This window comes from Spermophilus citellus (genome assembly GCF_964194105.1).
Source record: "Spermophilus citellus genome assembly, chromosome: 4".
In the NCBI taxonomy this organism is placed as follows: Eukaryota; Metazoa; Chordata; class Mammalia; order Rodentia; family Sciuridae; genus Spermophilus; species Spermophilus citellus.
In genome coordinates, this window is record NC_138185.1 from 126,363,899 (window position 1) to 126,388,892 (window position 24,994).

Consider the following 24,994-nt stretch of genomic DNA (forward strand, 5'->3'; position numbering starts at 1 on the left):
CCTAGTTAAACTCAGTTACACCTACTCTCACCTTTTTATTCCTAACCAAATACAACAAGCAGACCTTTTGTGTTGGCTGTACCTTTGCACAGAATGTTCTTTATCCAGATGTCTGTATGGATCAACCTACCCTCCCTCCACTCACCTTGACCTTTAAGTCTACTCAGATGCCACTTAGTCAACAAAGGTGCCAACTCAGTGCTTCCTTAGCCCTCCCTACCTCTTTTCTTCTTTTACTATTTAAAACCTTTTCACTGTCACTTTTTCTATTTGTCATCTGCTGCCTGTTGTTGAAATGTAAGTTTGATAGGGGTTACACTTTTAGGATAGTTTTATTCACTGCTATGTCCCCAGTTCCTCAAACAATGAGGAGAAGAATTTAAACAAGCACTTTTTGAATTAGTGGATGAATAAAACTAGTGACTAAATAAAATTAAGGGATAAGTAGTAAATAAAACAATGGCTTGGGAAATAAATGAAATAAATGACTGAGGTTCAAGATTCACCTCTTTCGCTTACTACTTACTCCTTTAAAAACTTTATTTACTACATTTTGAAAGTGATGATAAGTTTTCAGACTTGATCTGCATGTTCTTTCTAAAGTTGTGTAGTGCCTGACCTGTTTAATGGATTTACTTGAACATTGGTGCACAGAGGCCCTCACAAAACTGTTAGAAAAACTTCTCAAGGTTTTTTCAAGTATGAGTGGCTTAGTGTATTCTAAGAATTATACTGATGGATTTAGATATATTATCTCATTTAATATATGAAGAACTTTACAAAGTAAAAAGAACTCTATTTTTTACCTTCAGAAAAATTGGGGCACATAGAAGTTAGATGATTCATTCATAATCAAAATTCCAATCCAAATCTGATTCCTAACCTTTCTTTTTCTTTCCATTCTGACAGGTCATGTCTGACATTTATGATTGTAAATAGTGTTCCCTCTATGTGGCCCTCATCTGGGCTGCTGGCTGTCTTCTTAGATAGTTGCTCTTGTTAGAGTTAGTTATTTGATGTTCATTTTTTATAACATGGGGAATGGTATTAGAATTTAAGGTTTAACATACATGTTTCTGCAAAGACAGGGAATTGCTAACTAGAGCCAAGGCATTCCCTCTTCTCCTCTGACTTCCCACCCAAAGCAGCTTAAGCAACCAGTATTATTACTGAATAATATCTCTAATATTTAGGGTGGCATTTATACCATTTAAAATTCAGTTAAATACTGAAAACACAAGATTGTCTTCTGTTTAATAATAGATGGAAAGTAAAAGGATTTACTCCATGTTGTTAATTTTATAAAGCCAGATTCTGAAGAATAAATTAATACTCTGAGGCACTCATTCTAAAGGGTTGACAAGAACCAATACTCATTTCTGTCAGCAGAAACAGTGACTGGGTTATATTGGTAAGCCTGGGATGTTTTCTTTTCATCTTTCCCTCTGAAGTTGCAATTAATTCTTTAACTCACTGACGTTGCCAAGAAAAGTTGGCTCTCATTTCTATCTCATATTAAAATTTTAACATCACATTAAAGTGCACTGTGAAGTACCCCATGATGCCAGTAAGTAGTTACAGTTGAGACCAATACTTAGCTTTGATGGTTGAGTCACAAGGTCAACAAAATGAGAGAGGGAGAAAGGAAAGAGATCAAAAGAAGATTTTTTCTATTCCCTTCTGTGCTCTGGAATAAATGGAAAATATGACTTCAAAATCATAAATCTCTATAATATATGTTGTTTGGCTATTTCAAATTCATATCATATGCTCCTACAGAAAAAAAATAATAGTCAAAATTTCATATGTGTTTCTTTTTTATTCTAATTTTTATGTTCCAAGTATTATATCCAATACTTTCTATCACATTTTCTTCGACTACTAATATGATAAAATATATATTAAAATATATAAAATATCATTCATATTACTATATAGGATGATGATTCAATCAAAGGTATATTGGAACAATGTTAATTTAAATATTTGATATCAGAATGTCAAACTGTATGAGAACATTAATTTAAATAAACAGAGTAGCAATTTGCCCACTGGGGAAAGCCATCATCTTTTTCCCCCATCTTATTCCTAGGATTTGACACTGACATAATATACTTTAGCTATCAGAAAGCCTTAATTCATTGATTTTTTTCCTTTGGGTGATTATATGTACATTTTCAATTAATGAAAAGGTACTTATTAAGTGCTTTTTTGTGTAGGGAACTTCTGGGCACTCTGTGGATCAATTTAAATAGACCAAGCCCTACTTCACTCTTAAAATTTCACATGGAACATTAAGGCAGAGATAGAAAGGACATTTAAAAGGGCAAACTTAAAAGAAACAATACATAACAAAATGAGTCAAATTGAAGCATTAGTGCTTTACCTATTGATCAGAGTGGAATTGCTGGGTAAGGACAAATCAAAGGAAGTCTTTTATTTGATTTTACATATTATAGATACTGATTCATAGCAGGATTGAATTTCAGAAACTATTTGTATGAGGAAGGAATTGCAAAATTTGGTGATCTTAGATTGGCAAAGAGGTGCAAAGATGAATTTAAGTTACAAAAATGAATATGATTTGATCTGAATTTGTGTTAGTATTATTGGTAGAAATATGTCTAAAAGTACGTACATATATGCATGTGTGTATACACTTACTTATATGTATTTAAAATTCTTATATATACATACATATGTAAAATTCTTATAGGTATATATATAAATATACATGTGTGTGTATACATGAACGTATATTTATTTCTTAACTCTGGCTATACGTGAAAATCATCTGAGATATTGTTACAAAGTATTACTGCCTGCCACACCTCCACCCCTGGACCTTCTAAATCAGAATTTCTGCAAGATTGAATCTGTGCATTGGTGTTTGCACAAACAAGTTACCCAGGTTGTTCCATTGTGCAGCCAGGGATAAGGTCGGTGTGTTACATCATTTTTAACACTCTCAGGGTATTAATGTGTTCTACATATTTCTAGGTAAGAATGAATCTCATACACCTGACGCTGACCTTCCGCTTTTGAAGCTAATCTCATGTTGGCGAGACCAGTCTGTGCAGGTATGATTTAATCCATGTTTTTGAAATTATTGGAAGAGTTTATTTCTGCTGCAAGTAATTGGTACTTCCTTTACCTGAGAGTAAAGTAGGTAGTTACTCATGTATTTCTCTGGACTTGCATTTTAACATGCCTAATGTAGAAACAGAGATGAGAAAAAAGAAAAATCAAAATCAAATATGCAAGGGTACACCAAGGAAAAGACATGAATAAACTGGGGTGTGGGGCTTTATGCTATATGTAACTACTTGCTTCACGGGGTTGTAGTTTGAGGCAGAGTTGTCTGTTGCTTGATTTCAAAATGTGCCATGACATTATGGTGCTTTTCTTGAAAATTTGTTCATATGAATTTAGAAACCATTTTTCTGTCCTTTGAGTACCTAATCTGTGAACTGACAGAGAGCTATTTTTATTCAATGTCCAATTTAAACCCTTCTCCCTCTTTTAATGCTTCTTTGGGTCCTAAAAGCAAACTTACTTTTAGCTTTGCACATTGTACAATAAATATCTGTGCATTGATTAGATGAATTTTTGTTGGAACTTAATTTCTCTTCAAGAACTTGGCAAATGTCAAGTTTGCAAGAGGGGGGAAGCAGTAATTCTGATTACAAATGGCTATTCTTGGTTATAGGGAAACAAAGTTTAGTCAAAGCAAACTTTAGGGGTTTGATACTACTATAACACCAAATATGCACAGCTCTAATGACAATGAAAAATCACATTTCCACATGATTTACCATCATCCTAATATCATCCCTCATCATTTTTATGCCCCTATTTTTATCCTTATATAGACACATTGGCCTTCATTTCTAAAAAAACAAAATTATCTCCTCAGTATCTTAATGCAATCTTGTGATGGAATTCATATTTCTCCATCTTTCAACCCTTGATCTTCACTCAAAATCTGCCTTGTTAAACAAGTTTGTCCCTGACTACTCCAACTGATGTTGCTACCAGGTCTCCCCTCATTTCACACCTCCAGTAGCCATCATGTTACCCAAACTTATGCTTTTCATTGTGGTTGCTTTTAAGGGAAATGATATCATTTGATTTTTTTTGTTTGCTTATTTCCTATCTCCTCACTGTTTTATCAACTTTTTAAAAGCAGGGACCTTGTTTATCTCATTCATCCCCTCTCACCAATGGCCAGAAAACAGTAATGACAGTAGCCAGTCAATAAATATTCAATGGATGCATGAATAGCTATGCAAATATTTTCTGTAATGATCAAAAATAACACTAGTACATGTTCACATTTATCAACATTTTAACAGTCACTCCAAAGAGTCTGTTTATTAAAAGGGAGATTTTCCCCCTGCCCCAGTAGTCAAAGAATCTTTCAATGGGGGAAATTCTATAGCTAGCTGTTCATTCAGATTTCACTACACTTTGGTATAGTTTGGTGTGTTTGGCCTGATGGACCTTTAAGTTTCTATGTTCAGCAACCTTAGATGAAATCTAGACAATAGGGCAGATATTTTCAGAGTATTTATCATTTCCCGCCCAGGAACTCTAAGCCTTATAGTCCTGTCATCTCTATCAGTTACCTAATGCAGGAGTCAGGAAGATAGATTTAGTTTGTTGATTTTTTTCATTTTCATCTTTTTCATTTGTAAAGTGGGAAGGAAAATTTCTTGGCTAACCAGAAACAACATGGTTGTTTGCAAGTAGTTGTTTAAATGCTTCAGCACCCAGTGCTAAGATTCTTGATAACACTGTTTATTTAAGCAGTTAATTGAATCATTGAATCCTGAATTTATTTATTTTATTTTTATTCTTTTGCATTTTGGGACCGCCAGGGAGTAATGAAATAAGTTTTATTAAACAGCAAAATATGAATTTAGAAATTGAGTGTTTGCCTTTAAGGGAGAAGAATGAGTTAATTTTTCAGATGAATGAGTCAATCCAGAGGTTACTCTCTTTTCTCATACATCAGAGAGTCAATATAAAAATAATTCCTGAAAGAGAAACAGGAAAGTTTGGGGATTGCTATTTACATTTCTGGTACTTCAGTAAAGTGCTTTGGATTTTTTTATTCCAAACACCAATGGGCACAAATACTGGCAACTGGACCTTCAGGGAGAAGTGTTGCTTCTCTGGGAGATACTGCAAAGACATAAAAGGCCAACAAGAAGTGCAGTGTTGTTGAAAAGCTTTTATCACAGACAATCTTGACATCATAACAGCAAGCAGCATACAGGGATTCTTATGAATGTAATGATGCTCAATGCTGTTTTTTTAGTACTTTGATATTCCAAGGTGTTAGTGAGATACAATCAAAAAATCATGGCTGACTCTAGTCATGGATTTGTAAACTTTACTTTGATTCTCTGTACATCTCCTTGTAAAAGTATAGTACTTTGCATACCTACCTTATCAGAGAAATTTATTTCTATGAATTTGGAAGATAGCTTTATAGACATAGTGCTCCATTTTATGCTAACATTAAAAAATCACAAAGTTATATAAAATCTGTCTAAAAATTTATATTTTGTTGGAGAAAATTCTGCCACTATTGACACTCAACAAAATTTACCTACTATTTTTATGTATTAGATGGATGCAAGAATTGATAGCTGAAAATTGTCAATAAATTATACTTTTTAGACTTTTTATATGAATCATAACTGAGGTTATAACTTGATCCTATAAGTTATAAGATATTATATCTGATAGACTACATTGAAATAGATTACATTTTATATCACAGTTGTGAACACTGCTCAGAGAGGTGATAATTTTCCGACTATGGACATATGGCCAACTTGTCCACTCTAAGGGCTATATTATGTTCTGGACACGTTGTGATCTACGGGTTCCAGATGGTGTTCTGTTTTGAGAAGCTGTCATCCTGAGCCCTCTCAGTAAGTAAGGACATGAATTTTCAGAGGAGTTTGACTTGCCAAAGGTTGCATATGTAGTAACTGTCACAACTGGATCAGAAACTGAAGTCTTCTTTTTTTGATCCAGTGTTCTTTCCATCACATCATCCACATCTTGGAATTAGTACTATCAAATAACATGAGTGAAAGATAAATATTTCATGTATGAAATATTCAGTTATATAAAATTACTCATCATTAATAATTAAGAAAATATGCCCATCTTATGATACACGTAAATCAGCATAGTTTGCCAATGTTATAGTATATATTAGTAAACACCTTATAAGTAACACATTATTATAAGTTTCATCACATGGTGAATTTTAATAAGCATGATTCACAAGAATTGTGATATGTATAATTATACACTACATTCATAATATATAATAAATTTTACAGTGCTGAATATTACATCACAGACATTCATGAGTAAGCATTACTTACTTGTATCCTGATAGGCTATACTACATGTTAGTATACATGGTATACAATAGCAAAATCATTACCACTCATTAGCCTGTTTTCTTTCCTTAATCAAGCATTTAAGTGCAAGATGTACAAGAACAGGCGAAGAATCAGTAATCTAATACTCTTGGAAAGAAGCTTCCTTATTTAAAAGTCAGGTGCCCAGTTCCTTCTGCCCAGTAGTTCAGTGAGCATCTGCCATAGCATGAGCTCCCTGGGAGGCCGTGGACTTTAAAGATAGCATATGTCACCATAATTTATAATGAGACTAAATAATGTCCAGAGAATGCATGTTCTATTTTTGGCTATCACATCTCCAGATCACTACTCTCAGCTACACACATCCTGCAGGTAGACTGGGAATAGTGGAGAGGGCAACAGTAGCAATTGTGGAATATGGGCCAACTTGGCAAAGGGCAGGCTTCTGAAGGAAAACAGAGCAGGCACTGAGATGTGGCTACATGAAAGACTTCACTACAGTCAGAGAAGGTTAATGGGAAGGCATCCAAAGTCCACCTAGATCAGTGGTGTCCTTCCTTTTCTCTCCTTGATTCAGATCCTGGCTTTTCTGGGTCACTACCTAACTCCTGGTCTTTGCCACATTGCTTGCCAGGAAGAAGTCTGAGTAAGCAGTCACTAGTGTTGCATTGACAAGAAAGGGTATAGAAACTTGGGTGGCAACATACTGTAAAACAGAATCAAGGATCAGAGGCCTGTTTACCAGGTCTCTATAACCTTGGACTGTCATTTACTGAGTTCTTAATTTTAAAATGAAGATATTTGGGCATAATGCTCTGTGTTTGATCCTTAGCACTGGAAAGAAGGAAAGAAGGAAGGAAGGGAGGGAGGGAGGGAGAAAGGAAGGGAGGGAGAGAAGGAGGGAGGGAGGAAAAAAGGAAGGAAGGAAGGAAGGAAGGAAGGAAGGAAGGAAGGAAGGAAGGAAGGAAGGAAGGAATTAGACTAGATGCTCTGTGATAAACATCTCCCTGCCCCCACCCAGCCACAGCTACTTGAGTAGGTAAGCACAACAACTGGAAGGGAAGGCCTTGCAGTGTTTTAATCTGTGTAAAACCACATATGCATTCATTCAGCTGAGTGAGATTTATTATTAAAGTCCTTTCTTTAACCTTCTCTATTAAACAGTTTAAATCCAGTGTTTTAGCTAACTGGTGCTTTGGAACTGAACATAATTTGAAGAGCTAACCTTGTCTTTAAATGCAATATGATACATTAATTTTCTGTAACTTCTAATGAAACTTAAAATAGCTTAGTTAGATCAAAGAATTGAAAACTCCTTTCAAGTATCCATTTAGAATCTTGGATTTACAGAACAGCTTTTACTCCCCATATTTTAGCTCCTTTAGATGCTACTTCTACCAGAATGTAACAGTATTATTTATAGAAATTCAATTAAATCAAAATTCTGGGCTTTTTCTTTTTTTTTTAAACAAGACTACCAAGTATTTGTAATAAAACTATTAAAAATAATTCACTAAAATAACAACAGTTACAACAAAAACCTTTCTAGGTAACTGAAGCAATACAAGCTGTTCTCTTGGCTGAAGTGCAACAGCACATGAAAAGTTTGAGAAAGACGCCAATTGACAGTCAACCAGTGTCCACAGCAGAGAATGGTAACTGTGAGATGATGCAGATCCCAAAGAAGAAGGAGTGGACTGAGGAACTAGAATTACAGTGTATTAGAAACACTTCAGCTCCGCAAAGTAAGTAAAAAATTTACCGGATTACTCTTTCAATAGAATTTTTGTACTAAATGAGAATGTAACTTTATAATATATACTGTTGAAAAATAAGTTCATCTCATTTCTGCAAGATCCAAGCCAAGTGCCTTGTTTCTATCCTATCTGCTATCAATTTCCCCTGATTAGGTGTCAGATTTTTAAAGAACTTCTAGATTCTACAAAAAAATAAATATTTTTCTAGAAGTAAATTGTACATTATTTATAACAATGTTTTGAAGTTGAGGGATTAAAAATGAAGACAGAATTAACCACAATAGCCTAAAAGGATATATATCACACCTATATCCAAATAATAATGGGTCCTAAATGTGTTTGTTTTGTTCCTTGATAATAGTCATATGCTGATTTTTCTTTTCTAGGAAGAAGAAATATTGTATAGAAAATGAAACCAGTTTTACAGTTGGACCATTTGATTTTTATAATTAACTTTTTCATTATAGCTTCATAATAAAAATAATAATGTTTATGGTTTATGGCTAGCAGATCAATCCAAATTAATATAATACAGTGTTAACTGGTTTTTTAATCCCAATTACCATGACTTTTTAAAAAAGCAACTAAAACACATAAAAAATTAACTACAAACTTTATTAGTAAGCTTTTGATGAATAATTAATTTGTAATGTGATTAATTGAGTGTTTTGGACAGGAAAACACATTATAAACATATATATTCAAGATTGTTAAAATTGTCAGATGTTTCTTCTATCTCTCAAAAGAGATTTTATTTTTATTTATTTGAGACTCAGAAATTTGTTATATTTCTAATGTTAAATCTTAGAACTGGTATCATTCTTGGAAATACAATTATTTATACTTGTTATTTTATAAAATTACTGATGGGAGAGTGTTATGTGGTAAGAGATAAAAAGGCATATTCAGAATAGGCCAAAGAGTAAAAAAAAAAAAAAAAAAAAAAAAAAAAACTAGAATATTTCTAGATGCTAGGAAGGCCCTGATGATGGAAAATTCAGTAAATACTTTGACAAAGCTAGATGGCTATTTCAACTTGTTGATTTGTTGTTTGTTTTTAATTATTTGGTAATACCTCTATGAAGAGCTCATTTTTTGTATCGCATGACTGCAGTTATAGTACACCTTTTAGGTAAGAAGTATAAAAATTCCTTTTTACTTAAATTTCAGAGACTACATTGAGCTCTTGACTCATACAGAGAGCCACCCTTGGTGCCATTGGTAGGTTTCTTCCAAGTCCCCAGAGCCTGTGTCATTGATCATGTGAGGTAGCTTTTATGAGCATTATCTTTAATCTTCAGGGTTTACCTTATTCTTTGCCCATTCTTTTTTTCTGGGCAAGAAGCTCTTGGTAGACTATCAAAGTGAAACTTGAGATAAGTTTTGCTGTCACATGCCTTACCCATATTTGGACTTCCACCAGATTGGACCCAGTTCTAACCCCAGGTCATTCTCAAATGTAATAACTGTTCTTGACACAATGGAATCTCATCTAACTGTGACTGAAGACATTTGGACTTTAAGTTTGGCATTAGCTGTCCTGATCAGTTATGAAAAGATTTTTTCTTTGCTTATGAAAAAAAAATAATTGGGGTTAACTTCTGATAAGAATTGGAACACCGAAGTATTAAACTAATTTATATGTTAGTGGATGAGTTTTAGAATAAATTATTAAACAAATAACACATTCACAAAATGTGGAACATGTATTTTCTCAAGGAATATTACCTGCATGAAAATACTAACTACTTTGCAGTTAAATATGAAATACATCACAGGCATTAAAGAGGAAACTATCCAAACAATATTATATTAAATTGCCCTTTTCCCCTTTGGGAAAAGATGTGTTTTTAAATGATTCAAAAGAACTTAGTAAAATGATAGTAAAAGATCTTAGAATTCCAATATAGTGATATGTACTATATTACATGATGGTATTTGGAAGACAAAAAAAAAAAAGCTGCTTTATTTCAAATGTTCAGAGAAAAAGTTAAAAAGATGGTGGAAGGGCTATTGGTGTGATGATCCTCAAATCTAACAGGCAAATTTACTTAGCTCAAGTATCAACTGTAACATATATTATTTTACAAGTATTCTTATGATAAATGGTATATTTTAATTTTATAAGGTTCTTGCTCATTTGTCTCCTCTGAGCTCTCTCCACCTCCTCCTTTTTTCCTGATTTTTTTCTTGTTTTTTTTTTTTTGGCAATACATCTTTTTTGTGAATCAGTTGTAAAGTAAAAGATGATAGTTTTATTTTGCATGGGTAATCATAAATTTGTATTATGATAGAATGAAGTATATTTGGTGTATTAGCTATATGTAATATAGTAATAACAAATCATAGAAAAATAATAACAATTATTGAGGTTTTGTTTTTTGTCTTTTGATTTTGTTTTTGTTTTTGTTTTTTTTGGTACCAGGGATTGAACCCAATGGCACTTAAACACTAAGCCACATCTCCAGCTCTTTTTATATTTTATTTTGAGACAGAGTCTCATTAAGTAGCTTAGTGCCTCCCTAAGTTGCTGAAGCTGGCTTTGAACTCACAGTCCCCCTGCCTCAGCCTCCCTAGCCATTAGGATTCCAGGCATATGTCACTGAACTCAGCAATTATTGAGTTCCTTTTTTTTTTTTTTTTTTTTTTTTTTAGAGTGGGGGTTCCAGAGATTGAACTCATGGGCACTCAACCACTGACCCACATCCCCAGTCCTATTTTGTATTTTATTTAGAGACAGGGTATTACTGAGTTGCTTAGCACCTTGCTTTTGCTGAGGCTGGCTTTGAACTCACAATCCTCCTGTTTTAGCCTCCCGGGCCACTGGAATTACAGGCGTTCACCACTGCATCCAGCCATTATTGAACTTTTAATGCATTCCAACACTATGCAAAGTAAATTTTGAATGTTTTCTCACTTTTTTCTTAAATTCTCATATAATCCACAGGAAGACTAAGACTATACTTCCAACAGTTGAATCCTCTGTGCAGATAACTTCACCACTCTTTAAATGTCCATGTTTATGGACATGAAGTTTCCAAGTAAAACTGAAAAGAACCATTCTTTGAGAAAGATAGATTTCCCTTCTGCTGCCTAGGTTGGGCCTAAGAAACTACCTCTTGAATTTTTAAATTACATACACACACACACACACACACACATATATTATATACCTATATATACACATATGTACCCACATATATATTTATCTACATATATTTCTCTTTCATATTAAGTATAGTTTAAAATTATGCCATAACCACACCAGCTACTTTGAATATCACCAGAGGTATACACCTTGTACTATAAGCTATACTTCCTATTATTTATTATTATCCCACTTTTAAAATGAATAAACTGGGGCATAAGAGAGTATGTGTGTTCCCTACAGTCACAAAATTAATAAAAACAGGAATGCAAACCCAGATATTCTCTTAAACGTTGTACTCTTATCTAGTAAGCTATATTCTCTCTACTGGCAGCATGACAGAAATTTGCTCTAAATCAGCTTGATCTAAAAATTGAATAATTTACTGAATGGTTTTCTTAGATTTTTATTCCTCTCTCATAAATCATACTTTCTATTACCAAAGAAAATTCAGAGTGTTCAATCATTGCCATCTCAGCCCTCACAATAGAGAAAATCACCAGGTTTATGGAACTATTTGTACAAGATGCATCTGGGAACATTGGAAATCAAATGAAGTGAAAGTTGAAGTATAATGTGTGTTTGAACATCTGTAATTTTGTGTCTTGTTTCTTTTTCAGTGTTTTGTTACATTTCACAGCATGTATTTTATTTGAACTCAATATTTGAGTATCAATGTTTTATGTGAAAGTGGTGGATTTTATCTATTTACATTTTTACAGTGATTACATTGCTGTCATTCTTGAAACTCTTTTTTAAATATTATATAATTAATACTCAAATTCAAAACTAAAATTCATTGCTTTAAAAACAGCAATGGTTTTGATTATTAAACTGTATCTGAAAGTTAACCACCACCCTTTTTTTGTTTGAATGTTTTTTGGATAAGCTTAAATAAGTAATCTAAATTGTTCCATTAAATAAATTGGTTCAAATAGAAAAGGAGGTTTTGTAGATAAAACTGTCACCTTGGAATTATTGGCTGAATTTAAATTTCACGTTAAACTGTGATTATGAAGATGATGCATCATATATAGATATTGCAAATAATCTTTACTACATGCATCATATTGAAAGACTTATCTAGAATATTAAATAACAAAAGTGTGCTTTCTGTTTAAATAAACCATGTGTTTGTTGTAAATCAAGGAAATAAATATCTATTCAATAGAAAGTTTTGATGGTCCTGCTGTGGTAGGCTTCTGCTGCCAGCTGAGCCTCTCAGAAGAAAAAACTGATTGTAGAAAGTCTTTGAAATGTACTTGTCTCCCTCACACTTTAGTTCACCCACTGTGAGGTCTCCAAGCTGAAGTTATTATGGCCACATAAGTCATCTAGGAAAGGTCTGAGTGATATTAAGTGAGCAAGGAACAATAGGAAATGGGGGAACCCAGCATAGAACGCCTGTGTGTCATAGTGAGGTCTTGGGTGCTTGTTCTCTCTCTCTCTCTCTCTCTCTCTCTCTCTCTCTCTCTCTCTCTATCTATCTATCTATCTCTCTCTCTCTCTCTCTCTCTCTCTCTCCCCCTCTCTCTAAGAAATCATTTGGACAAGTGGCACCCATTTTCCAAGGTATGTAGCCCATGGTGTAGGGGCCAAGGACAGCGATAGGTGGATTGGCTCTGGTATCCTGACTTGGTCCTGTGTAGGGTGGTGCAGCATTGCTTATAGATACAATGTCACCCGCCAGGTATGCTGGAGAAAGAGCAGAAGATGCACTCCATAAAATACTGTCCCTGGTGTGTTCATTTTCAGGTATACCTGTCTAGATGATCTACAGGCTTTATATTGTATTTTTACCTAAACTAATCCCCAGAAAATTGACAAGAGGCTAAAATTCCCCTGCCAAGAAACTATGGATTGAAGATAATACTAACAATGCAAGCTAAAGCAAACAAGATATAAATGTCATCGCCAAATTTATCTTATGTTATAACTGGAGGCACATATGTGTGTGTATGTTTGTCAACTTCTTCCTTTTGAAGTTTCTTATTTTGTGTATATTTTAGAATGAACATACTATCAATACATTAATAGCATATATATCATTTATAAACAAATATACATACTAATGCATGTTTCAGTGTTCCTCTTGGTTGTTTTATTTAAGAAAGTATCTGAACTGAAGCCTTTGGGTAGCCTGAGCCAGGAAGCTAGGATTAAGCTGAAATGATAGACCTTTGACTATGCAGGGTGATGACTTGATATTTTATATCCTACCCTGTCCCCAAAACTTTAAACCAATCTTTATGTATTGCTGCTCTATGTCACTTCCTCTATGACCATTTCCATTGATCCAAGAGATGAAGAAACTACAGAAAACAAACTGGAGCTCTGAGGTGGGGTACAAGCCAGCATCTAGTTCAGTACTGGGTGTGTGAGGCATGAAGAAACATGAAGCCATATCAAAGCTAGTGGTTATTTTGGTCATAGTTGTCAGGCTTGTCATTCTGGAAGGCTGAGGGTTAGGAGAGAAAGTTGTATATAATGCCCCAGCTGAGTTTGTGAAAGTACATAAAGGAAGTACCTAATCCAGTCTTTGAAAAGAACATATGCATAAATGGAGCCCTGGGTGGACAGTGGGTGAACAGGATATAGCCAAGCAAAGAGACAAGATAGGAGGATGAAGCTGTCTACAAAGACCACCAAAGCCACCTATGCCCATATTTTTTTATTCCCAAGAATCATATGGATTAAAGTGCATGAATGAGAATCCTGAACACTAGAGAAGCCCTCTAGGTCTTCTTCCCTTTAAAATATTTGTGTTTTCTTTGACTCTCGCCTTCCTTTCCTAACCCTCAGCTTTGAGATTAACAATGAAAAGTAAGATAAGGAAACAAAGAAATTAAGTAACTTGTGTAGGGTCTTGTTGCCAACAAGTGATACAGCCAGGAATCAAACCTAGACGGCCTGGCTTCTTCATCATTACATGACACTCCTCCCAATTACACATAATTTCTCCTTCACTATTTATTGTTCAGCAAATATTTGCCTAGTACCTCCAAGTGACAGAGATATACATATTATCCAAGTTGGGGATTATAAGGCATCAAAACCTCAGATATGTGGCAGGACAGCAGGAAAAAAGATTCACTAGGAATCTATCAACAAATATTTAATAATTTCTATAAAACTCTGAGTGTAGCATTGTATATCCTGTAACTAAAGATGTACTTAATGCTAAAGACTTATTTGGAAAATAAATCTATAAAAGTTTTAGTGGGTTTGAAATAGAGTTTACTCCTGAAAACTGGAGAAGCTGGTAAATATTAAAAAATGTAAAGTATTTGCATATACATGTTAATTGAAAGGGGTAAGCATTGGGGGTATTGAAGGAAGAGAGGAAGAGAAGAAATTGAAAACCATTCTTATAGATTGATTTGAATTATCCAATAGATAATCTTATTCAAATATCAAGGTATTCATGTGTTGGATGAAGATTAATTTATATATATGATAAACAAGTAAATTATTTAGCACAGAACATACATTATATGATTTTCAAAACACACAGTAGTCATTTGGGCCTAACATATGTCTGGTTTTGTTTTCAGCTCCTTACAAAAATGATGGAGAGATTTCATAATTTCCCTTTGTCCATAAAAGTCTTCTGAGCTTCTTCACTGTTTCTGACCTCTCTGTGTCATCTTAAAGACTGCATTGCCTCAGAAAGACTGATAGAGTTTACTGTTCTTTTTCCAAAAGTAGGTTCATTTTTCATGGAGATTGAGATTAATGGTTTTCATCTTGGCATATGAAGAACTAGAGTATTTCATTGTCTTATTTTCTTCATGAGCAATCAGAATGCCAACCTAGCTCCAGTGCACAGAGGTGCTAGCATCAAGGAATTGAGTTAAATATTTCCTTGGTAACAGTTGTGGAGGCACCACTTTATTGATTATTGTCTACATACCCATTTAAACATATTGACAAAGAAAAAGTGATCTAGATTCTGTCACTGAAATCGATGTGTTTTCCACTATTGTTCTCCCAAGCTGAGACTGGCCTCTCTACACTGACCCTTCAAGGACAGGGACGGGTCTATTTATCTTTTTTCCTCCTATCACCTGAGATGGTCTTTCACCTAGTAGCTGGTAATAAGTGTTTATTGAGTGGGTGGATGAATAGATGGGCAGTAGGATGGTTTCTACTGAAGAGTCAGCCAACTTCTAATTAGTAAGAGGAGGAGAAAAAGAAAAGCAGATGATGGCTATTCTGTAGCATCCAGGCCTGATCTTGAATACAAACTGAAATTCTTATTTTCCAATATTTTGCATCATCCTGGATCAGGCCATATACACACAGCAGGCTCACAAATAATTAAAAATAGAAACACGAATGAATCTAGTCTGCAAATTCTGGAAGCTTCTTTTCCCTACTAGTTAAGTACTAGCTCTTCACTACTCCTTTTACCATGATATGCTTTCAGTTTGATCTTAGAGAGCCCCAAGCCTTGCCTGAGACTCCCCTTGTTCCTCCTTCAGCTACTGTTTCTCCAGGAAGTAGTTGAGGAACCTCTGCCTCAAACATGGTTTCCTCAGCATTTGGACTCGTCCTAGGACCTGGCTCCTCTGCCTCCCCAGAAACTTCTAACTCATTCCTGACCGATGGTAACCAGTAACCCTTATGTGAGTGACATAGAGCTTTTTTACAACCTGGTGACCTGAGTCACCTCCTCCCTTATGACCCCAGCACTGCTTCTGAGCCTGGGACTTGGCATGACATTAGTCCATCAAATACAATTCCATTAGCCAATATGAGTATGTATTCCTAGTCCTGAAAATAATTTTAGTATAACTGAGGACTATATTATTTTTGAGGGAAAATGCAGGGCCTTCATGAGTTTTGTATTCTCAACAGCACAGTGTCTAGCACATGGTAATGGCTAGATAAATTGTGACTGAAGGGAACACTATCCATTTATCCCTGTGCCCTTGGAATATCCTATTCCAATCATGACTTTGATTGTCTTGCTGGATGTAGCCTTATATTTCCATTTAAACTCTTCAATATGTCTGAGCAGTTTTCAACCTTGGAACAATTTGTATAACTTTAAACATCTTTTAAGCATTTACTGCTTTTAAATTTCAATGTTAGGGCCTGAGATTTTAATTATATTACTTTCTAAAGTCTTTGTACACTCTTCTAAAATAGTATGTGTTACCTGGCCCTCTGATTGTTTATATACCTTGCTTTCTACCACTCTGAACTCCTTGAGGGCAAAAGTTGGATCTTAATTAATCTTTGCTCATAGCAACAAATGCACCATGTGGTGCACAATGAATGCTCATTAAATTTTGTTCCCTGAATGAGCAAAATACTAACAAATGATAGCATAAAATAAGCATCATATTCAAGGCAGAATGGAAGAAGTGCTAAATAACATGTTAATAGTCTGTATCTAGGAAAAGAAAGGAAGTAACCATTGCAGTGTTGGTTGTTTTCCTCTAAAATGTTAATTCAGGAGCATTTCTTCAAATTTATCTGTTTACTTAAAGAAGCAATTTATCTATCTGGAGACCCATCTGGAAAAATTAATGCTGACTGCTTTTGAAGGCAAAAAACAAGGTAGGGAATTCATTTTCAACCCTGTGAGAATAAGCTGCAAGAAATGAAGACAACTAGTTCAAAGAACTGTTACTTTTTCTTTTTCTTGCCTCTACTAAGCATAAGCCCTTTATTTATATCTGTGAAGGAATACCTGTCCTCCAGACAAGAAGCCTGCCAATCTGGGGGCAATGTTAAAGTGCTCTTGGGTTGCTGAATATACATAACAACATGGTCTATATAGAGGCACTTCTAGTCTAAGATTTCTTCCCATCAGAATGAGGTGATTTTGAAATTTCAGAAAATGTAATTATAATAGTTTTCAGTCCTAGCTGGTATTTTGTAACTTCATCTTTATTATCCTAAAATGAAATTCATAAGTAATATAACCTATTTACATACATCACTCATATGCCATCTAAAAATGATCAGTAATTTATAATAAAATAATATGTTGTAAAGGACTGGGCATGACTAATTAAAATATAACAAAATGCTAACACAGACACCTCCCATTTCTGAGACAACAGCTGAGACAACAGACTCCTGTACATGTGTGGTAGACATGGGAACCAAAGTGGATTTTCCTGGTACAGTTCTGGATAAAGCAGCAGAATATGACCATTTCTTGATATATAGAGTAGTGGCTTTCCTAGAAAATTAGTTTATTATAAGACTTGAAAAGTTACTATGTGTTTATAGATAAGAAAGTTAGTTTATGGGGTTGGGAAATTATAAAAATACTTTCCCTTCCATTAATGTCCAGTGTAATATTTGGGAACTATGTGAAACAGCAGGATAATTGTTCATTATGAAGGTCTTTTCTGAGCATTGACGGACATCAGGCAACTCTAGTGCCTGTCCACACAATGCCAATTAATGTCTTCATAATCATTGGGAAACCCATATGTCCCTCACCTCAACTGTTCCCAAAGGCTCCAGTAGGGGGCAGTACCAACCCTGCCAACAACCAGTGCTTAGGGAAAGGGATCTAGACATTCTGTGGCCTTTGTTTCTGCCCTTCTCTCTCTCTCTCTCTCTCAATTTAAATTTGTTTTACTACATCTTATTTTGTTTCCATCATACCCTTAATCATTCATTTAAATTTTGTTTTATTATTTTATTGGTTCTTTTTAGTTATACATGACATGAATAGCTAGAATCCATTCTGATATAATTATACAAGCATGGAATATATCTTATTCTAATTCGGACCCCAGTCTTGGGGATGTACACAATGGTGAGATTCACTGTGGTGTATTCATATATTTACATAGAAAAGTTATGTTAGATTCATTACACTGCTGTTTTCTTTTAAAACTACATAAGGAAATGAAACCAAAAATAGTAATTCCAAGCTAACTCCAGAATTTTCGTTATCAGCTCCCCAATTTTTCCTTCTTCCTTGTGCCCTCCTCTTTAGTCGCAGTATTTCCCACATTGTATATGTTTATTATTTTTTGGACTTATGTAGACCTTGTTGACCTCTTTTTTTTTTTTTTTAATGTACATGGTAAGTGATATGACCTTTGTTCCGTCTCCTCTCTTAGAAAAAGAACTTCTTGTTCTATTCATTCATTTTCACTTTTATATCCTCAAATGTTAGCTTTGAGGTCAGCATGGAGAAAATGTGGTTGGCTGATTAAATAAGACTGAATGTAAACTACTAAGACCTGTCCAAAAAGATAATCAAATAAAATCCCCAAATTTATATCTTTGTTATTTTACAATATAGACTAGACACAGCACACTTCTAAACATGAAATTAGATGAGGTGTTTTCCAGTCTGTAAATTCACAGAGAAAATTGGAAGAGAATGATGGATAGAAAGAGGTCATAGATTCATGGAATTTATCATTAGGATTGGATTTTTGATTGGGAATATAATTCCAAAACTTTGATTTAGAGCATCCTAATTTTTGATACATAGTATTTTTAAAATTCATAGTTCATTGGTGGTTTTTTTTTTTTTTGAGAGAGAGAGAGAGAGAGAGAGAGAGAATTTTTTTAATATTTATTTTTTAGTTTTCGGCAGACACAACATCTTTGTTTTGTATGTGGAGCTGAGGATCGGACCCGGGCCGCACGCATGCCAGGCAAGCGCGCTACCGCTTGAGCCACATCCCCAGCCCCCATTATTATTTAAAGTACATTAATGTATACTATTGTTTTTGAGAACTCCATTAATATTCCTTGACACAAACAAGGTATAGCTCTTGATATCTCTCTGTACCACAGTAGGGAATAACCTTCTTGGTCATCCAGGTGGTAAGTCTGTCCATACATGAGACATCAAAATTCTCATGGCTGTGGAGGCATAGAGCCACTGATTACCAGGGGCTGATTTTCAGAGACTTCACATGGGAGTAGACATTTACATGGACTCTGGAGAATAGTGGTGTGGCAGACTCAGAGAGACGCACTTCTCAGATTCCTCTTCTGGAAAGGACGACTTGACTTGCTGTGAGGAGGATGGCTCTCTGACACCTGTGAGCACCTTGAGGTCTGTGCCAGCATTGGAGCAGAAGTCATACTCCTTGGGATAATGGCTGAGCAAAGATAAATATAAGGGCCTAGCCATTTTCAGCCCTTGCAGACTTCCTTTAATGGGCAATCCTTTCTCTGGAGTTTCCAGTAAGTTGGTAGAAAACTTGTCATGTCTTCGTGGTGAATAGAGTTCCTCCTGCCCAATTCTGCTTTAGCAATTTTTCTTTCATAGGTGTTACTTCCAAGTAAGCCTTTGTATTTCTAAGTGCATCTAACATTTTCTGGAAGGACCCAGCTGACATTAGTGGGAGTGAGTATGGTGAGAGGATATTTCAGGCAAAGGGAATAACAGAAAACAGACACAGAGGCATGCAAGTGCAACCTATTTGGGAAATAGGGATGAGTTTGGTGAGGACAGTGTAGAGGAGATGAGGACATTTCAAACAGGATGCAGAAGATGAGACACCTGGAGTCAATAGGTTCTAGTATGGAGCTTTTTTTCTGAAAGATAAAGAAAGCCATGAAAACAAACAAACCAAAAAAAAAAAAAAACATTTTAAGAGATGTGGGACATTTCCAGTGCAAAGAAACAGATAATAGAGAAACCTGTGTTCAAGTTTTGCCAAATATCTTTCTGTATAATAATTTATTAGTAAAGCAGTACTTTTTTTTTACCTCCTTATAATTTTTTCTCTATCTTTAGTTAGATGAAACATTAGTGCTTCATGTCCCATACAAAAAAAGGAATTTTTGTTTATGTTACATACAGGAAGGAAATTTTGTCTCCTAGGGTGCTTTTAGACCAAATTATTAAGTATTATTTAGGATTGTCAGACTTCAGATCTCATTAGTTATACCTTCTGAGTTGCTATGGTGCTGACTTCTTTTCCTCTATTAAGTCCTTATTCCAATCTCCTATCTTTCTTGAATTGGCTTTTAAATTTTGTCCAGCTTCTATACATTACTAATTTGGTCTGATTTCTCATCTCTTTTGGATTCATTTGTGTTGCTTACCACTTATTGACAAGTTTAGACCACCCATGTTGTTTACCTATTTGTTTATTTTATTATTATTTTTTGGACTTATATAGAGCTTGTCGACCTCTTTTTTTTTAAATGTACTTAACTGAGACATTATAACCAGGCTAAGTATTTGCTATTAGACATTTTCAAGGAATACTATATATGATTTTAGTTTACCACTTCTAAAAAACCCCTTGATCTAATTAATAGAATTTAGCAAAACAAGGTAACATTGAAATGTGCTTTACCATGTGTTTATATTAATATCCAATGAATAATCTCAAAGGTTAAACTTCATGATCTGTCTCTTCAAGCTATGTACTTAATTCCAGTCATTACATTACCTGCTTCCCTTATGCTATTGATTTATGTTTCTTTCAAACTGCTGAGATTGGGCAGTATAATTTATTTTTTGTTAGACACACCCTGCACTATGATACAGTGTTTCAGAAGGTAATGGCAAAATACCTGTAATGCAGTGCAGAATTGCCTACTCACCTGTGTGGATCAATAACATCCTCCCTGTTGTATGTCTAGGAGTCTCATAATAAAGGAAGAAAATGGAAAGTTATTATCAGTCTTTCTTTCTGTGGTAAATATGTCAGGGAATCTCCAAATAGCAGTGGTGTTCAGACCCTATAAAGTCTATTTAATGTTGATAGATGCAAAAGAATGGTTAGAATTTTCATAGGGATCTATATTTCAATCTTTCCAAAGTAGCTAAAGCCTATTCAAACTATTCAAAAGAAAATACAAGTTCAAGACCCCTAAATATCTATTTAGGAATTATTTTTAGATATTTAAAAACATTAGATGGGTTATTTTCAAATGATTAGTGTGCCTTTTCTGGTACTTATATAACATTTTATGTTTCAAAAGGTTTTAGCATGTCATTTTCTTTCTATTTTCAGATATCCAATGAAGTGATTCTTTGCCCATTTCATTGAGAGGAAAATTAGGGCACATCAGACATAGGTAGCATTACCACAATGATGTAACTTATGTGACCATGGCATTGACTAGATCACATGCCAATCCCAGATTCTTTTCTGTAAAGTGCCCTATTTCATGGGCATGATGTGAAGGATGGAATTACAAGGGAGTAAGTTCATTTATTTATGAAAAATGATGTATTTCATTTTTGCTAAATTTGAGCCTTTCCTGAGGAGAATATTAACATTTTTATATTCCAAGTGGCTCACTTTAAAGGAAAATATATTACACATTTTAAAAATGAGTTAAACTATTTCTACTGTTAATGGCAATCCTCTATTATGATATTCATACCATAAAAGCCAACTATTAGTCAAAAATATAGTTTGATGAATGTAGTATATTTATAAATTGAAGACAGTCATTTCATTTCTTCCACAGTAAATTTGCTTTAAATATTAGTTTATTATATATGTTGGCTTGTATTACAAATATTTCCAGTAAGCAAACACAAATCATTTTTATATTTAGCATTTAAAATGTATCTTAACTTGACCATTAAATCATGTATTAAATATTCAATTAAAGTGGGTTTTGATCCATTTTTTTAAAATTAGTGGTCAGGTATTCGGGGAAACAAGCTCACAAGATGTTTCTAAAACACAATTCACTTCATTTCTTGTTCTGTATATTTTGTCAGAGAATGCCTTAATGTAACAGAAATCAGATTTGGTGTGTATTTTTACACCAAATCAAATTGTGCAGGCGCCACCCTCAGCTTTCTCCAAAACATTATAAAGGATAAGGTTCCAGCACGATATAGCTTAAGAAAGCAGCGCAGACCTGGAAAAAGTCCATATGTAGAAAACGTGGCTACAGGAGGAGGTTTTACTGGAAAACCACGTGTCCCATAGCACCATTACAAGAGCTGGACTTCAAAAGTAACTTTTACTTTAGCCGAGTTCTGACTCCTGGAATCTGTATGTAAAACATGCATGGTTTTTCTAGTTATTCTTCAGGCATAAATCAGGAATATAAAAGCTACCAAAAAAAAATATAAGAATGAAACTGTGATACAGTAGTGACTAATGGTAAAAAGCACTTAAATGTGCCAGTTATAACAGCTGTATGAAGAGGGTGAAGGCATCATAAGTCATTTTATTTATTACAATTGGCAGGTTTCCCATCCTAGTTGTATTGAATATAATCTGCTTTTTCTGTCTTCTTCTTGCCCAGTCCTTGCTTTTTCAAATTCACCAGCTATAATCACAAATGTGAAAAAATTTAATCTCTATTATTTTAATACGTACCAGTTACCCAAACTTGTTAAGTCTTTTTCCTAAATCCAGAAAAAAAAAACATCCATAGTATACTTTAAAATATTAAGCAATGGGCTGGGGATGTGGCTCAAGCAGTAGCGCGCTCGCCTGGCATGCGTGCGGCCCGGGTTCGATCCTCAGCACCACATACAAAGATGTTGTGTCCGCCAAAAACTAAAAAATAAATACTAAAATTTAAAAAAAAAATAATAGTCTTAAAAAAATAAAATAAAATATTAAGCATTACTTTAGATCACTAGTTCTAAATCTTCCATTTCTGATTCCTGAAATAAAGAGCTGTGTGTTCTCCTCATATACACAGTTGCTTAATCCAAGGAAGATACAACATGATTGTTCCACTATGAAGTCAATTAGGTATTTTAACCTTCATATGATATCTTCTACACAGCTGTAATTGAGAATTTATAAAATATTAGAAAAATAAAGACAAGATTAATCAATCCATTTTCATTTTATATGGAAAGCACAGATGTCTTAAAGATCTATACCAATGACTAACTTCCTATTTATTAAAAAATGATCTAAATTGGTGTTTTAAAACTTTCATAAGCATCTGAATCTTTGTAAAAATTAAATAACCAACAAGGTGGTCAAACTATATCTTATTGTTAAATTTATAATATACATTTCTAATAATTTATATTTTATAAGGTTAAATATGAGAAGAAGGATATTTCTGTGAAGTATGAGATTTGAAATTAAAATGAATGACAGTCATATAAACTTTTGGTCTCAATATCTAATTCATTTTCATTTGTAGCTTTGGGTACAATGTAGTGAAAAAAATTCTGATTTATCTTGTTAAGTAGAATTCTCCAACAGGACTTGACTATAAAATTCTGCATCAATGGAAATGAAGGGAGACCCTCATTGCTATACAAAATTACATATAAGAGGTTGTGAGGGGAATGGGAAAATAAACAAGGAGAGAAATGAATTACAGTAGATGGGGTAGAGAGAGAAGATGGGAGGGGAGGGGAAGGGGGATAGTAGGGGATAGGAAAGGTAGCAGAATACAACAATTACTAATAGGGCATTATGTAAAATTGTGGATGTGTAACCGACGTGATTCTGCAATCTACATTTGGGGTAAAATTGGGGGTTCATAACCCACTTCAATCTAATGTATGAAATATGATATGTCAAGAGCTTTGTAATGTTGTGAACAACCAATAAAAAAAAATAACGATGTTATGTCCACCAAAAACTACAAAATAAATATTTAAAAAATTCTTAAAAAAAATTCTGCATCAGTGGAACTGCTTTGTACTATCATTAAATACACATACACTTTTTTTTTTTAGAGAGAATTTTAACATTTATTTATTTTTTCTTGGTTCTCGGCGGACACAACATCTTCGTTTGTATGTGGTGCTGAGGATCGAACGCTAGGCGAGTGCGCTACCGCTTGAGCCACATCCCCAGCCCCACACATACATTTTCTTTCACCAGTGATATATTTTGTAAATTTTTTTAGACATTTTCTTATACTTTATTTTTCAATTTTTCCATCACTTTTGCAAGCATAGAACTTAATGTTTTCTTAGAGCAAGTCCTAGTGAAAAGGAATATATTTAATCTTACCACTACATGAGGATATTTACATGTACCTGGAGAAAGTTTCTGATATTATTTCTAAAGTTTAACTAACAGTACCTCTTCACTTTGAATCTAGGTTGCACCCATTGATATACTGAAGTCAATATATGATGTTTCACCATATATTCCTTCCCCTGAAACAAGGACAGGGAGGGTGTTTTTTTTCAATAAAGGATAATTATTTTAGAACAATGTATTTTATAAATTTTTTAAGAAGCAGATTGATCTGCACAAAAACAGTGATTTGGCAGCATAAATCCATGTGTGTATGGTTTCCACATTTTATTAACAACTATTTGTAAAATTTACATATTTAAGTCACAGTTTATAAACAATAGTGTATATATTATTCAAAGATAAAATTTGAGTTAAACAATTATGTAATTCCCTCTTGGAAATGCTGAGATTGTGTGGAATTTGGGTGGGAATCTGCTGGGCAGGGTCATTTCTTCTATACATACCTGACCTCCTAGTATAACAATGTGACAGTGCAGCAAATACTTACCTAATTACCTCAGATTCTTTTGATGGCCACTTCTAGATGTACATTAATAATGATTCGGATAATGTGAGCTGTTGTCTTTTGGCTGTTTCAAGGCTCAGGTCATAAATCATAGGCTGTGTCACTGCCGACAAGCCTGAGCCCTTAGGCTTCCCAGGGCTCCCTGACATGCCCTGCCTCAGTGCATTGCCCTGCTCATGCCAGGCAAGCTGCTGACTTGCACAGAAGGGAATTCCAGGAAGTCCTTG

At 34.3% G+C, this 24,994-nt stretch overlaps 1 protein-coding gene across 2 annotated transcripts in view; it reads left to right on the forward strand.

The window, feature by feature from the left end:
• The window catches only part of WDR72 (WD repeat domain 72), a gene marked incomplete at both ends in the record, with an annotated part of 194,977 nt that overhangs the window by 110,536 nt on the left and 59,447 nt on the right, over window positions 1-24,994 (forward strand). For both annotated transcript variants that reach the window (XM_081292970.1, XM_081292969.1), the window contains 2 exons: window positions 3,001-3,080; window positions 7,960-8,155. In XM_081292970.1, coding sequence (XP_081149096.1) covers window positions 3,001-3,080; window positions 7,960-8,155 — 276 coding nt within the window. The remainder of the gene's footprint in view (window positions 1-3,000; window positions 3,081-7,959; window positions 8,156-24,994) is intronic.